Source organism: Carassius carassius, chromosome 33, assembly GCF_963082965.1.
Source record: "Carassius carassius chromosome 33, fCarCar2.1, whole genome shotgun sequence".
Taxonomy (NCBI): Eukaryota; Metazoa; Chordata; class Actinopteri; order Cypriniformes; family Cyprinidae; genus Carassius; species Carassius carassius.
In genome coordinates, this window is record NC_081787.1 from 7,003,213 (window position 1) to 7,020,139 (window position 16,927).

The 16,927-nt window shown below is 39.6% G+C and overlaps 1 protein-coding gene across 1 annotated transcript in view; it reads right to left on the reverse strand.

Moving 5' to 3' along the window:
- LOC132113617 (phospholipid-transporting ATPase IG-like) overlaps positions 1–16,236 on the reverse strand; it is a 64,564-nt gene extending 48,328 nt beyond the window's left edge. Inside the window, exon 1 of the mRNA XM_059521472.1 lies at positions 15,748–16,236. Within this exon, the coding sequence (XP_059377455.1) occupies positions 15,748–15,774 (27 nt within the window). The 5' untranslated portion in view covers positions 15,775–16,236. The remainder of the gene's footprint in view (positions 1–15,747) is intronic.
- Between the last annotated feature and the right edge of the window lie 691 nt (positions 16,237–16,927).

Consider the following 16,927-nt stretch of genomic DNA (forward strand, 5'->3'; position numbering starts at 1 on the left):
CACATCACAGATCAGCATCACCGGAAGAGGACGGACAGCTGACAGCCAACCTGAAAACCGGCATCATATCTATTTTAGATGAGGAATATGAAGCTCTGCCAGAAGGAAGCCGACAGCTCATGCGCAAGACAATATTCCTGGACCCGCGCTACCGGGATGACCAGGACCCGATTGTTGAAGAGACCAATCGGTCATCCTTGGTAGGAAAGCGCAGTCAACGTGAGAGAAGAGGGATATCAAAATGAGGAGGAAACTAGGGCTGCAACTAACGATTATTTTGATAATCGATTAATCTGTCGATTATTTTTACGATTAATCGATTAATCGTTTTATGTCCTTATATTTTAGTTTTGCCCATTTTTCCCCCAAGTAAATTATTAATAAAGGGTCTTTATCATTCAGCATAGATTTTTAAGGGGGTTTTAACCATTTTGCATTGTCATATCCTCATCAAAAATATACCTGGAGTTTTGTTTTATTATGTGTTAGTAATCCTTTGTCGGACTCTTCTGCAATCAAAACACTGACCCATAGCAAATTTCACAAGTAGATTTCAAATAATGTTTTCACCATGGCAGTCCTTAGAGCTCCTAAAGTAGTTTAACATCCCGAACAAAGCGTATTAAGGAATCTTTCAGAACATATTTTCCGGAAGAAGAAGGATAAAACAGAAAAAAATTGCAGTACATTGCATTTTATTATTTACTGGGAAACAGCTTTATAGCTTTTGCTGTGAAATTGTAAACAATCCTTCGAAAAAAGTACCAATGGCATGAAACCTGAATGGAACTCACATTTTAAAGTAAAATCCATCAGAAAAAAAAATTGGACACACAAAAAAACTGCTGTGCGAAAAAGAGCAGTGAATACTTAGGAAAAAAGTGCATTTCAAATATATGTAAACATTTACCTCTCTCATTCAGTCATAATTAGGCTGCAAGACTGAATTATTAACTGGTAAACGACAAACTGATCATAGAACATGTTTGTAAATCTTTAAATGTTAACTGTTAAAGAGCAAAGTTATTAGCTTTTAAGACTAAACATTTGCAAACAACATTGTACTGGAGAATCTGCACAAATAAAAGTCTTAGGGGCCGTTCACATAATCGCGCTTAAAAACGCGTGGAAAACGCTAGGCGCGCCGCTTTCTCCTTCTTTCCAAAGCGATCGGGCTCTTGCGCCCCTGAGGCGTCTGCCTTTGCTAAGCAACCATGACGTGCTCTCTCCTTGAAAATGCGGAAATTTCAGCAGAGGATAAATGGATTTGCAGCTCTAAAAATCGCACCCGCGGTGCGCTTGCGGCTCTCTGAAAAGTTGAAATGTTTTTAACTCGATGCGGTGCAGACGCGCCTGGAAAAACGGGCGCGTCGCTTCCATTATGAGCGCGCATACCTACATTGGAAATAACGAACTTGAGCGCGCAATAGACGCGATACGTGAACGGCCCCTTAAACAGTTCAGTAGTGCAGAGTTTACAGGTTAATCTTCTTTTTTGAATGCTTAAAGTAAAATACTCCCACATCCAGCTGAATGCTGCAGAGACGCTGTTCGAGAAGCACGTGACATAAAAGGAGGCCAGCTATTGGCTATTCGCTACTTCTCCTGCTGTACTGGCTGAGTAAAACCTCGCTAAAGCAGAGGTTGAGATTGGCTAAAGCAAAAGCTCATACACTTCTGAAAGCAAAATGCAAATATTTCCATTGGTCTTTTAACATTTACAGATGGAGAATATACATGTGAAATGTAAGTTATGCATTAAGGAAAACTGCACATCTCAAACACATTAAACAGTGCGTCTCTGTCAGCCTCACATGCAGCCTTTCTGTCAGAGCATCTGGCAGGGCGAGCGAGAGCTGCTTTCAACTAAAACTATAGAAACTATAGGCTACTAGGGGAGAAATAAAACGCAGAAATTATTTAAATGCAACACAAACACCACACGCAGCTATTGACTGGCCACGAACAGGAAATAGAACTTATTTGCTTCATTTTTGATTCGTTACGGTCTTGCTGTTTCTTTTGAACAATTACATTTTGGGCTAAAAGTGTGTTGTAACGCAAGGGTTACTGAACATGTACAGAGTAAAATATTACTGAAAATTGATTAGTAATGCCTTACATTACTGCATTAAAGCAAAAAGTAATATGTTACTGTAATGCATTACTTTTGTAATGCGTTACTCCCAACACTGTTCAAAAGTGAAAGTATAACCCGCACGCAATTAGAAGCTATTTAAAAGCAAAAAAGCGAGGAAAAGAGGATTATGATTGCCTAACGATTATACACTGGCCGGGAAGCCGATATTTAAAAGTGAAGCGTTTCTTTACCTCAGTGTTTGTAAAATAGCCCACGTGCACGCGCACTCAAATACGAGATTTTGATTTCTTCCCCGTCTTGACGTCAAGACGGGGCAGGATATACCATATATGGACACCGCAGCAGGAAGCTCGCCCTTCCCCTCTCCCCCTCATATTCAGTCGAGAAAGACGCTGGAACTAGTGCACACGTGAGTTGCTCTGTGGTTGACTGCCAGAATCAACATGTAAATGTGTTTTCTCTACCAAGAACGGACCTAGCTATCAGAGACCAGTGGATTAAATTCATTTTTAATGACGCGGTTCCTTCAACCCTTCCACTGGTTTATCTTTACGTGTTTGTGCAAAACATTGTACGCCGAAATCCTTCACAAATTTGGGGCAATATCAGGCGAAGTTGGCATCGAAGCTCGGGAAAAGTGCCATTCAAACAAAATTGCCTGCAATTGAAACGGTAAGACTGTGTTTTTATTGCTCTACTGTGTGTAACAAACAGCATCTAACTGCTAATGCGGCTATTGTATGCTATTGCGTCTGTCACTAGACAAATAAACGAAAGACTGGAGATGAAGTAATTATTTATGTTCCCTGTAAACGGACTGCAAAAACGGACTTTTGACTGCATTATAATGATTTCTTAATTCAGAATATGATCAAGTTTGCGTAGGTTGATGTGTTCGGGGAATTTGCCAGTTAATAGTAACATTTAAAGCCCCTTAAATGAACGCAATGACTCGAAAAACAACAAGAGAGTTTGAACAAGAGAGTCTGGTGTTGCCAGATTGGGTGTTTTTTCCGCTACATATTAAGGTCGGTTTACGGTGTGTTTTAGGTGTGTTTTCGCCTAGAAGGCTTTATAGACATCTGGCATCCTACTGAACGAAGTTAAACTGAGAGAGAGCGTGGCGTTCACAGACACCAGAATGAACGACTTCACAGTAACGTTCATCAGGCGGTAATGCGGTACGTTCAGTTCAGCCCAAAACATGAACGAGTTCATGAATTATCGTTCAATGAACGCGTCCAGGCACAACTCTGGCGGGAGTATTAGCTTCGAGTTATGGGGAATGGCTGCTAACGTACTTTGCAAAAAACAAATGACTGAGATCATCATGAATTCGGTTATTGTTTATTTATTGCCTAACGCTTACATGAGGCCCCGTCTAGTTTGTGTGTGTGTGTGCTCACGTCTTATATTTGTGTGTGTGTGCTGTGCTCACGTCTCATATGAGTAACTTTATGTGCGTAGATAGTTCATATACATGTATGTGTGACTAGTACTTAGTATATATGCAAGCGTGTTTCATATGTGTGCGTGAATGAAGTTGGATTTAAGCCCTAAACGGCGCCTCATACTTCTAAACTGGCCGGGAAGCCGGTCGCGTTCATTCACAACTTGCGCCATGATGTCAGTTTGTAATGATATGCTAAAGCGTTACCTGCGGTGTCAACCCCCCTCCTTCCTGCAACCAATCAACGTGCCTCTCATTTGCATTATTATAATGACCGTCCACGACAGCCAAAATATCGCATCAGACCTCGCGAGACAATAATGCCTACAGAGATAAGGGTCTGAGGAGCTCTGTGTTTATTTTTTTTTAAACTTTTCTTTTTTAGAAGGGCCTGAAAGACTATAATACAGCCGTAGGTATCCAAGGTAATACGAGGGTATGACTCCTTTAACCGGTGGGAAATTTTCCTCACCGTGGCAACCCTACTCTCAGGTCTTTTATTCTCCAACATGTGTAGAATAAAGGGTGGCACCAGGAGGATATTAATAGCACCCTGACACTGTGAAGTGAAGACTGGTAGTGAGAGAAGTCTGAGCAGCGGTGCAGCAGTAGACACGTTGTACTGTGGACTGGCCTATATTAACTTGGCCTCACTGACAGAGAGACGAAAAAGGGACAGACACAAGAAAAAGAAAGTAACTTAACTACCACTGGGTATTCTGGTTGTCACAAGCTCAAATGATGAGTTTTCACCTATGGCTTTTGGAAAGTGATGACAAGGCTGATGGCGTTTTGTTTTTCAACCCAAATTATATAAAGATGTGTTCCCAAACATTTGCTGGAGACAAGCCTGTTCTTGCTCTGAACTGCAAGTGAAAAATGGTCTGTAGTTGCTTGGCTCAAGCCCAGTTCTCAGACGGAGTCTGCAGAAACATGCCAGATTACGGAGGGATGGGAGAGAGGTGAAAGTTTAAGGAAAGGCTAAGGGAAAGAAAACAACAGGAAGCCACGGTGCTGTTGTCTGCAAGAGAATGTGATGTGATGACAGCTTGCTGTCAGTGAGGCTAGGAACCGGTTTATGAACATTATTGAGATAAGTCATCATTTTATTCATTAATCATCATTACAGACATTGTTTCACTTTAAAAACAACACGAAAACAAACTCTATGACTATTTATTTTCTTAATGTCCCTTGTAATATATGATTTACCATGTAGAAAATGTTATTAACCTGTACAATTCTCTTTTGAATATCTGAATCTGATCGTTCAAAAAAGGCATTTTGCAGTTAAATGTGTATAATGATGATTTCAATTCATTGTCTGATACAGTTGACTTCCTGCATAACTGTGCAAGTTGTATGCTTTTATCACTCCACAAATTCTTTTCACATAATAAAATATTGTTTAACTCATATCAATCTCATATCGATTTATTAATCCATTTTTGTACTCATGTAATAAGCAGTAAAAATGTAGAATCAGCCAATCATTAACACAAAATAAAGCCTGACAGTGTGCATTATCTCATACAAGTATCAGCATACCCATACTGATCCAATCAAAAGTCCTGTTCTAGACTATTTCCCTCTGCATATTCTCATAAAAGGTTAAAGGAGCTATGAATGCCATTTCATGTTGTCTTTAAGGACATGTAGAAAAAAATCTGAAACATTTTTTACAACTTGGTCTGTAAACCACAGATGCCTAGGCTTTGAAGCTGCTATTAATCTTTTTAACAAAATTACAGACAAGTGTTTCTTGATTAGGGCTTTTTAAACAATAATGACGACAAGACAGAGTAATGGTATCGATTAAAATATTTAAATCCTAAAGTTCACGAAAATATTATGAGAAGAAAAAAATATGATGTTCAATGATGTTTATGTGATGACAAATGTACAAATAATTAATTAAAAACAAAACCTAACTGTAGTATATTGGGAGCTAGCCCACTTAAGCTAAAAAGAGCTGAACATGGGTAAACTGAACCGCTTAGCCAACTCACTGAAACGTATACTAATATATATGAGATGAAACGCACTTAATTTGAACAAATTAATATAAAGACAAAAGTGTTCACTTTGTAATTGTAAGGCTTTCAGGAAAGTCTTTTCAGGAAACCTCACACCTAAAATAACAAATTAGGATATAAACACTACAAGATGACTACTTTAAAGTGTATAGTGTAAAATACTGCATACAAGCAATACAGAACTCTCTTCAGCTGGCATGTCGGAGGGATAATGGCTCCATGGCTTTAATTAAGGTACTATTAGGGCTGCACGATTATGACATTAACCATAATCGTCGCTTTTTCCATTGAAATCGTAATTATTAATTACGATCATAGCAATTTATACTGAATGATGTTTATACCGTTGTTTGATGCAACCGCATGCCGTAATTTTATATGAAAATGAACAAGCCGAAAACACTAACTGAAAAACTTTTAGTGCTTTTCTACGGTATTAAGCCTCAAATGTCAAATACATCGGATTGGTTTCTTCTTTAAATTATAAAAACTTAAAAATATGAATCGTATTATGTTACACTAAAACTAAAATTAAAATAATGGGGAAAAACTCTTAAGCATGCCGAATAACATAAGTGGACTTTGAATGATTAATTGGCAATTTGAACGATTGCGTAATTGTGGCACCCATAATTGTAATCGCGATTAGAAATTCGATTAATTGTGCAGCCCTAGGTACTATCATGTCTCCTTCTTTGTATGGATAAGCTAATCAGTTTGACTGCACTGTGGCTTTCATCCCAGAGAGTGAAAAAGAGGGGGAGGGGCAGAGGGAGAGTGATGGGAAAGAGGGAGTCGTTCTAGCTACTGTTCAATTGTGGATATTTGCACCTAAATGCTGACATGCTGAAAAATCTCTGCATCTCAGCTCTTATGGCTCTGATGCCATTATCTTTTACTTTATATTTAGCATCACTGACTGTAATTACTATTAAATTAATTACAGCAAATTGTGTTTGAAGGGACAGAGAAGAAGCTAGCTGTCAGAAGGGCGTAACAGCAAAAGGAAACTAATGTGCACCATATGGTGCACCCAGGTTGCTGAGGTGGCAAGCGGTTTGAGCTGCAGGGCCACGGCTCCGCTCGTGAGCTAAGTAAAGATTAATTTCTCTCCCTGCAGTGGACTGATGGGAGAGCTCCAGCGTGGGCTCAACTGGTTCTCATCGAAGCCCATTATTTAACCGTGAACTCTGAATGTGTGTGCGGGTGTGCATCAAAGCCGGTTAATGCCGGTCTACATTTGCTGTAGAAGCAAAAGTACCAAGAAACACTAACATTTCACTCTTACACACTTAGACTTTTCATTATTCTCTTCACACTGCTGTGCGAATGTTCTTGGGATATTGCTGGGAGCTAGGGAACAACACATGGAATCTCAAGATGAGGCTTTATAAATATATGGATGACAGGAATGCATTTCAAGTCCACAAGCCTTGGTGACGATATACAGCTGGGAAGGGAGGACCGCTGTGAGGAGAATTTTAAAAACGGGCCACGTAAATTATTTAAAATGACAAACTGAGAATTCAGTCTTGCTTTTAGAGAAAGGCCCGGACGCTTCTTGATCTCCAACGGCCTCGCTGTGGCAATCAGACTCTTGAAAGCCTGTCTATTATACATGGAAGGTAATGAAGGGATACAACAGGTAGATCTGCACATGCACTTCCACTGCCTTTCTGCAATCTGCTTTCTGCACTGTTTTCTCTCACCCATCCTAACTCAGATGGGATGTGGGGTTCGGCCTTGTGCGGCTGGCTGCGTTTTCATTTTGGGGAGCCAGAGTGCAATGAGAGAGAGAGCAAGAGAAATAGCAAGAGGGAAAGAAGTAGTAGTAGTCAGCATAAGCATTTCTGTCTGCCAGCCAGTTCAGGAGGGACAAGACAAATGGCAGCAAAACGGAGCAGGACTCTAATCAATACATGGCTCTCCTGATGAAAAAAGGTCAATAAATCACTGGCCCAGGCAGGCCAATGTGAGCCCCTCACCCCTCCGGCACTTCCTCCGAAAAGTCCATCGCACCATCAACATGGTTTTCATCGGTAGAACTACCCCTGCAACAGGGGGTAACAGTGATGATTAGGGGCTGTTTGTGATGGTCAGGTGGTTGATCTGAAATGGAGATTAAAATTCTAGCAGAGGATCATTTCTAGGTGGTCAAAACAAATGAAGCAAGATCTTTTACTTGCTGAGATGGTGAAGGTACATGGTCACTGGGCTAGCACAAAGAGCAGCTCACGCCAAATACCAGGGACAAGGCTAGCGCTAATTTTTTTTCTGTTTTGATTAGATGGTGTACTGTATTGTCCAAGCATTATTTGTGTGGTAAAAAAATAAAAACCCAAATAATAGTTTGTAATTGTTAAGCACTTCCCATTATATTATACTGCAACCGAGTGCCAACCTCCCGCTCTCTCTCGTGAAGCCAATAAGGAAGTGACTAAAACGGCAATCCATCGACTGGCCAGTTGAGGCTGGCTGCAAAAGGAAGTCTGTCCCATAGACTCCCCATGTTAAAAAACTTTACAGCAGAAAAAAACATGTTTACAGCCTGGGGAAAAAATTATTTTGGTCTAAATAGCAAATTTTGCCCTTCATGAAAACTGTGAGGGGGGTGAATTTTTTTATAACTCATCCGTTTAAATTATATTAAGACTTAAAGTTCTGCATAATTAAGGGCGTGGCCACTTGAGTGACAGGTGGTTTGCCGCTGCTGACACTGCTGTCGCGCTAGGTGGGCGTGGCTTCAGCAACTAGCTCCCGCCCTTTTGCCCATTTTCGATTGTCCAGGAGAATAGCGCGGTGACGCGCTGCCAAGATGGCGACGGCCCGCTCTGCACACTTTAGGCTTCAAAAACAGACTTCATGAGTCTTTATTGAGGGATTATTAAATGTAATTATATCTACAAAAATCTATATATTGATTCAGTGCTGACTGAAAAGCACACTTGTTACAATTAATTAGCCATTTCTTTTTGTTGTTTTTCTTGTTTCACAATCTTATATTCATAATGAATATATATAAATATACATAAGGTGCCCATACTAACAGTTCACAGCATTCATACTGTGCATGTAAGCATTGCTTCACAGCAGAAGAAGTTCTAAAGCATGTCATATTTTGCAATATAGTTTTCTATGAAGCAAAAAATGTAAAATAGTGTGTGAACTACTTACGTACACTACAGTTCAAAAGTTTGGGGTCTGTGAAATGTAATTCTTTAACAACTCATCTTATGATCAGAACTGCAGGAAAATGTGTCAAATCAGATTTTTCTTTTTATGATTTTGATCGTCAATTTTTTCATTACAGTGTAAACACTAACACACTGTAGTGTAGTTACACGTGTGAATGTGTAAAAGACCTTATGCAAAGATTCAAAATTAGCACATATCGGATTTCCATCTGTTTACACTAGGGTTGTGCCGATAGACGATAGTATCGTGTATCGATGATAGTCAGAGATATCGACATAAAGAGATTTCTCTGTCGATTATCAAGACGATATTAGGCTCATTTTCCTATTAATGTATTAGATTATAATAATAATAATAACTACTATTTTTATTTATATTAGGCAGTTTATTATAATTCGGCTATCAAACTGCCCTGCTATTTTAATTCAGCACCGCATTTCACACACACACACACACACAGAGCACGCACACAAAAGAGGATTAGAGCATGTCGCAGAAGTTGTAACGCTTTGACTCGGATAACTCGTTAAATCCATGAAATGAAAGAGATAGAAAATGAGGAGTTGGTGTCCCACACATTTAATGGCTGATACATGGCAACGTGCTGTTCTCATACATGAGATATTAACTTTTTCTTGGCGTAACAAATAAAGTAAAGACAAAATAATAACAAGGCGGCAGAGCGAACTTATCATCCATGGTGGATCTCACTTTGTCCTTCTATTAAAGATTGATCACTTAACTTACAATGCACACTATGTGGTGATGACGTAGAGAACCACTATGGATGATAAGTTCGCTCTGCCGCCTTGTTAATATTTTCATGCACACCGCACTATAATGTGATGCATGCAAAATACATAGTTTTGGGCGTTACAAAGTCTCCTTCCACAAACAGACGTACATCGTCTGCAGATGTAAGGCATCTCATTGCACTTTAACAAGTTAACTGAATGGCCTATATATGTGCACTATATTAAACGAGTCCTCACTAACTGAGTTTAATGTCACAGTTATGTTAGAATGCATCTCATTCTTGTTTCTGTGGCAGTGCGTCAAGCTCGTCATGAGGCGCACGGTCCGGAGCGCTGTATGTCTGATGCATCAGTTCAATTCAACTTTACTCCAAATATATGAACTTACCTGTTTTAAATACTTTATATTTAACGAGTTTATGTCCAATATTAGTGTTCAAATGTTGGAATCTACTATTGATTTTCAACGTTGACTGAATATGCAGAACATTTAGACTGATAACTTCCGTGCGCAAATGCGGAAGATTTGTCACAGGACGCGCGATATGACAGCTGCGTCCGACTATATATGAACTAGCCGTTTTAAATACAGTATTTTTATATTTAACGTTAGTTTATCAGTATGTTTTAAAGTATATTTTTTTGGATCATTGGTGATTCCATAGGCACTCTCTCGGACACCTGCACGGTTTAAAACACCAAATAGTTATGCTATGACAAGAACAGAGAGTTTCTCTCTTGCTCCACACATGCACGATAATATCGTGTATCGTCGATCTCACGGGGTGACGATATGACGATTTGAAAAATGACCATATCGCCCAACACTAGTTTACACTCACTTGAGACACAATCGACTGGGTTTACGTTTACACCTCGTAAAGATGGGCATTTGACAGATCACATGCACACAGCCACATTGCCTGGGGGGCGAGAGCTCCTCACAGAGAACATGCACACACACACACATGAGTGTTGGGTGGGCTGTCTGACAGCGGGTGCTTTCCAACACCAGGTTCCCTGAGGCAGGCAACTTCTGTTTATGATGCACTTCTGCATCACCCGGACACCTAAAAACATCCTTTGTAGGCACAGCCAGACGGCCGACTGATTAGCAGCTAGGACACACCACAGTGGAAGCAGCGGAGTGGAGCAGGACTGAGTGGCCCTTACATGACAGTACACCTGACTACTCAGGCAAAGCACGGACAAGACGAATGACGAGGTGTACTGAAAGCCCTTGCTTGGTTCAAAACTTAACACTGTTTAAAACAATACCACAGAAACTCGGCAGTGATGGGATGTCCTTAAAATTTGAGGTGCTCTAAATTACCTGGCTTGCACACCAAGGAAAAAGCTGGACAGCATATTGATGATGCACATGCAAGCTTTCAATATCCCAGAATTCTGTGGGCCTTGTGCCAGCAATAGTGCTGAGGGACTCTGGTTAGCTTTAAAGCCAGTATGAAATGAAAATTCACTTTATCTATTTTGTAAATTACTTTTATACCTCTTATTGGTAATGTCATCCATGTATAGGCTTCATTCTTTTACAAAACAATAAGTCATAACTCAATCGTCCTATGAAAACATCTTCTCCCTGGTGATGTGCACCAGTCTACTCCATTTAGTCTGCTACCACTCGGTCCCTTTCTTAAAAAGTCATATTAATTTAAGTTCAATGCCCACATCTCAAAATCAAATCCACCAATTCCTCAACCTAATATTTGTCCTTTTCTGATAATTAGTTTCACTTGGATGTACGTCACAATAGGAAAGGAAACATCTGTCACTACTTCCTTTCCATAGCAACTTTAATCTGAAGGAAAACAGCACCACAATGCAATTAGAAAAAAGACGCAGACTGACGGGTCACCAGAGTTTGAATCCGGGTTCCAGTTATTTCCCACACATTCTCCCACCCACCCTTTTCATGTGTTTCCTGTTGTTGGTGAAGATGAAGGATCTACGATAAATGAGAAGGGACAGCACAACATAGAGAAATCCAGTCAAACAGGGCCGGACGTACAGTTGATGTTTCAACAACTACCTTGAAGTCTAACTCCAACAAATCAACTGTTTATTCAGAGAACGTCTGTGAATAATAGGGTTGTGCAATCAATATTACTTTAAACGCACAGTATGGAATTTTTGGCCACCAGGGGTCATCAATCAAAATAATAACATAAGACATACTTTGATGACGTCGGGAAAGAGCGTAGGCTCATGGGAGTTGTTGTTCATTGGAACACGCGCTCTGTCGCTCCCCACATTCCTCACTCATTTTAACGGAGGCCGGCGACACACTGGATGCGTGGCGCAAGCGTCTCAGCTGCGTGGCGTGTCAGTTTTTAATTCGGCTCCCATGTTAATAGGTTAGAGCTTGCAGACTGCCTGTGTGAGCCGCGCAAAAACGCGTGATTTGACGCCTATTTTGCACGCGTGTTGGAAGCGTTTCCAGGCTAAATATAATAGGAAAATATGTTTATGTGTAATTTTGTACACAAATACATATTAATTCATGACATTTTGATGTTTGAAGTCTATAGGTTGACATAAATTCAGATATAAATGTAATTTAAAAAATAAATAAATAATTATCGATTTTCAAATATTGCACCTGTCAAACATCGTCTATTTTGCCGTCAATACTGTTGACGGTGTCCTTTATCAGTAGGTTTTATATTTATGTTCAACATGAAGTATAGATATTGTTGTCATGAAGACAAGATCCTGGTCTGTCAGCGGTCTACCTTCACCTACAGCAGCAGCAGCAGCAGCAGCCTAGTATTTTGACAATCACGTCTTTTCGAACGGAGAGATATACGAATTATCAGACCCCTATCAAATCAATATTCCATCTAGCTAGTAGTAATATATGTATAAAACACAATATATGTTAAAAAAAAGCTACTTTATCCAGCTAGATATAGAACACATGTAGATTTACATTATACTCTACATGAGAGCTAGTCCGTCTGCGTTTTACACAAGACATCATCGTTTCACAAAATATACGGATAGATACAGTTAGCTGAATGGATGCATACCTGTTTATTAGAATGCAAACATCTCTCTGTAGTTTCAGCTTGTCATGAAGCTCTCTCTATCTTGGAAATGCAACTCCAATATTTACCCGTGTCTTGTTTGTTCTCTTGTCCCAAAACTTTCTCAGGTCATTTATTTCACGCATACGTTTGCGCTTTACAGAACGTGCAGGCAAAGCATAATCATGATCCATAACTAAGTTATTGATTTAAGTATAAATACGAATATAAACAATATAAATATAAAATATAATAGTCTCGATCAAGACTAGCTACTACTTTTTCTTCTTCGTCTCGTCTTTGCTTCTGTTCACCTTTGTATTTGGCGGTTCCGCAGGAAGTTAGATAAACTAGAGGGGTCAAAGTTTATATGACGCCATAGACGGGCGACAAAACGGAAATAAAGAAACGTGCCGTGTCTTCTAATTAAACTATAATTTTCTCCGGATTTTAAAGTTCGTGGAAACTGTCGGGATAATGTAAGTACACAACTAAAAATATATATATAACATAGATATAGTCATATCTGCTATTTTTAAAGCAGAAAAATTACATATTGTGCCTTTAATCATGATCACAATTTCTGCTTCTTATGATTAAGCAATAGATTAGCCCACTAATTATTTATCCTGAAAATATATACTATAAATAATCGGGAATATCAAGTAAACCATTATTGTGCAGCTCCGAGTACATCTTGTACTCAGGCATCAGCATTCAACACTTGAGCTAAGTAACTCTGTCAGAGAACTACAACCAAAAGTGCATTGCTGTAACAGCTAACACAACTTTTTAACGAATTTCCAAGAATACAGAGCTAGCAGCACATCAAAACAGAAGATTCCTGCTCATATAGATTACACAGACCTTGACTTTCCAGTACACAGTTGTCCATGTTATATGAGAAGAATGTCTTCTAATGAGACGCTGCAATAACAATAGTGTCTGCATCAGTGACAACAGGTATGGTATGATCCATACAAAAACATAGCAAATCCCAAAGCTGGGCAAGAGAATATGTTGACTTGAGTAACGTTACAAGTCCTGTGAGAATATCAGATCTTGGTATCATTATATTGGTCTATTACTGCTGGTATCTATAGCGTTCACACTGCCAGCAGCACGATTTAGCCTAATGGCACCAACAGGTTATTGGAGTTACACTATAAATAGAGATAAGGTAAAGCAGCTCAGCATAAAAGAGGAACAGTGCCCCCAGAACTATGTGAACGACCAGTAGAGATGTGCCATGCATTTATAGCCATGAATAATTAGGCAGGTTTTAGGCTGAAATACAAAATTCAGCTGGAGGGGTCACAACAAAATCACAGACATCTAAGTGTAATGGATAATCAAAAAATATATATAGGACGGAGACTTGGTTCTGTTCAACTGTTGTTAATGTGGGCAATGCAGTCAAGAATTGAAGCAGATGAATGCTAGCTTGCAGGGACGGGTTAAAGAGGACTAAAATGACCAGAGAAGTCCAGCATACGTCACCAGAGAGAAGTCTGTTGTTTGCACTGCAAGATCCAGTTCTGACATTTTTATTAAAAAAAATTACGATGTAAAAATGAAACAGAATAAGACCCATAACATGCATTAGGAAATAGAGTGAATTTTCATTTCAAGTGGATTTTCACAACGAAAGAATTTGCATTACAGGAATGATCGAGGGATGACCTTCTTTAAACGTGACATAGCAATGCTCAATGGTGAGAATCTTCATTCAAACATGGCTCATGTTTACAAAGAAAAACAGTGCAGTGGAGCGCAACAACATGTTCTGTGTGCATCTAAAGATGCAGCTTCTCAGAGAGGGGTTGCTGCACAGCTACTCGATTAGGTGAAGGCCTATTGCCTACTAGGCCTCTTTCCTTTCATGCGAACTATATATAATTTCAGGTACAAAAACATTATAAGGGGAATTAGGCGGTAAACTTTGACCAAAGTCTGGCTTATACAAATAGTACAAGACTAAGAAAGAATGTGGTTTGCTTATACTGACCCAAAAATAACAAATGTTAAGAGTATCATAATATTAAGCAAACTAAGAGGCTTAATTTCATACAATCAGCACATTACATTACGAGACAACTGGTTCTGATCTAACAGCCATATTTTAAAGGCACAGTGGCTTATTAATTTAAATTCCCTCATGTTGTTCCAACCCTGAATTTAATTTCTTTCTTCCGTGGAATTTTTTTTTTTTTTTTTCATAGAATAATAGAGAATGATAACGGATGCTATCTCCTTTTGTTTTCAATGGAAGTACAAGGGAGTCATTCAGGTTGAGAGTGAAATGATGGAATAACATTTTTATTTTTGGGTGAACTATCCCTTGGAGCAGATGATGAATTAATTTGTAAGTGTGAATTACAACAATAATTGAAGCACACATAAGGAGAATTTTGATAGTATTCCCACCACAGCCTAAAACAGCTAAGACTAAAAATAGGCTTCATATTAGACCCAACATTAAACTGGAAGAGCTCCTCCAGCTCTGCCCTGATGCTCTGCACACATGTGGTAGGAGCAGCATTACTGCATCACGTGCTCAAATAAAGTTTGCATACAGCAACGAAGGGCATTAGGAAATTTATTATTGGATTCAAGTACAACACTTAAAGGGCTTAGCTTGCAAGACCGAGCAGTATTATTTGATTAACGCTATCAGCTCAACTTTAAAAAAAACTGGCAGGACACATCTGAACGAGCTGCCTAAAAATTATTATCTTCACCACAGCAGAGACGACGCCAAACCCTGGCTCTTCTAACCCTAGGTAACGTTAGCCAACTCAAAATCGTTTGAAACAACCATCATCTACACAAAAATATATTTAACGACTGCTAAAGCCCATAAACTCATGTATTGAATCGTTACATGTGCGTGGCACGACTCGCTTTGCACCACCTGGTCAGTGTTAACAGGAAGTTGACTGCATACCTCAACTAACTAATTACAGCTTTGGTGGTGTTGAGAAGAAGCTCGGAGCTTTCTGTAAGGTGGCTCCCTAGCTTTTCAATAAACGCTCCACTTACGCAATATTTGAGAGATGCTTCGCGACATGCGCCCTGTGGTCAGCCTCAGGCTGATCATTACTTACAGGCTCGATTACATGTTACGCTGCGTTTAAAGTTACATGTAGAGTGCCATACGTACCAATCGGTTGAGCCTCCTCCGTAACATCTTGAATTCTTCAGCCTTCTTTGGTAGCTGAAGACACTATCGAGCAGCTGTTCCTTTTGTTGCGCTTGATGATGAGTAAGTTTGCATGTATGACGGCAAAATGCGCCCTATTTAGCTATCTACTTTCTAACCTGCTTCCCCGAGCTATATGCAATGCGGCGGTGAAGCTACATCGTTTCCATATTAATTGAATCCTGTTCTCTCTAACCATTCGCATTCTCCTTTTTGGATACTTTGCACCGCGCTAATCGCGGGAGCTCCCCGCGCGCGGGGTTGCTTCACTCAGCGGCATCCTGTACTCTGTGTGCCCTGTTGCTGAGCCTCCAATAATTCACCGCATTCGCCTCCCCGTGGTTAACGAACAGCACGCGACCGGAGATTCACAAGGTGGGGGGGGAATGATGGCGATCTCTTGAAGGTGCGGATTTCCACTCGTGTGCCGCCGCCCCCTCCTCGTTCAGATTCCTGTCAAACACATTTTACTCTTCTAACGCAAGAGACGCTACAACATCAAGCCCCGCCCCTTGGTGATGGGATGGTTTCTGGGATATGTATTTTTGTTGTGATATTTATTTTTATTTTTGCATTTCCCAAAAGTTCCGCTGAAATGAACGTTGGTGATAGTCGTGAACATATTTTATTTCTAACGTTGATGTCATGGTCATTATAAGGTTATAAGGAAATACTATTTTTTTCCCCTTTAATTATAGTATATCTTGGGACAAAGCAGAAAACATATATATAACAAGGTCAAAGTTACAATGATCATTCATCATTAAACATTCAATATATTGAAATTCAATATACAGTACAGACCAAAAGTTTGGACACACCTTCTCATTCAAAGAGTTTTCTTTATTTTCATGACTATGAAAATTGTAGATTCACACTGAAGGCATCAAAACTATGAATTAACACATGTGGAATTATATATGGAATTATATACATAACAAAAAAGTGTGAAAAAACTGAAAATATGTAATATTCTAGGTTCTTCAAAGTAGCCACCTTTTGCTTTGATTACTGCTTTGCACACTCTTGGCATTCTCTTAATGAGCTTCAAGAGGTAGTCACCTGAAATGGTCTTCCAACAGTCTGGAAGGAGTTCCCCGAGAGATGCTTAGCACTTGTTGGCCCTTTTGCCTTCAGTCTG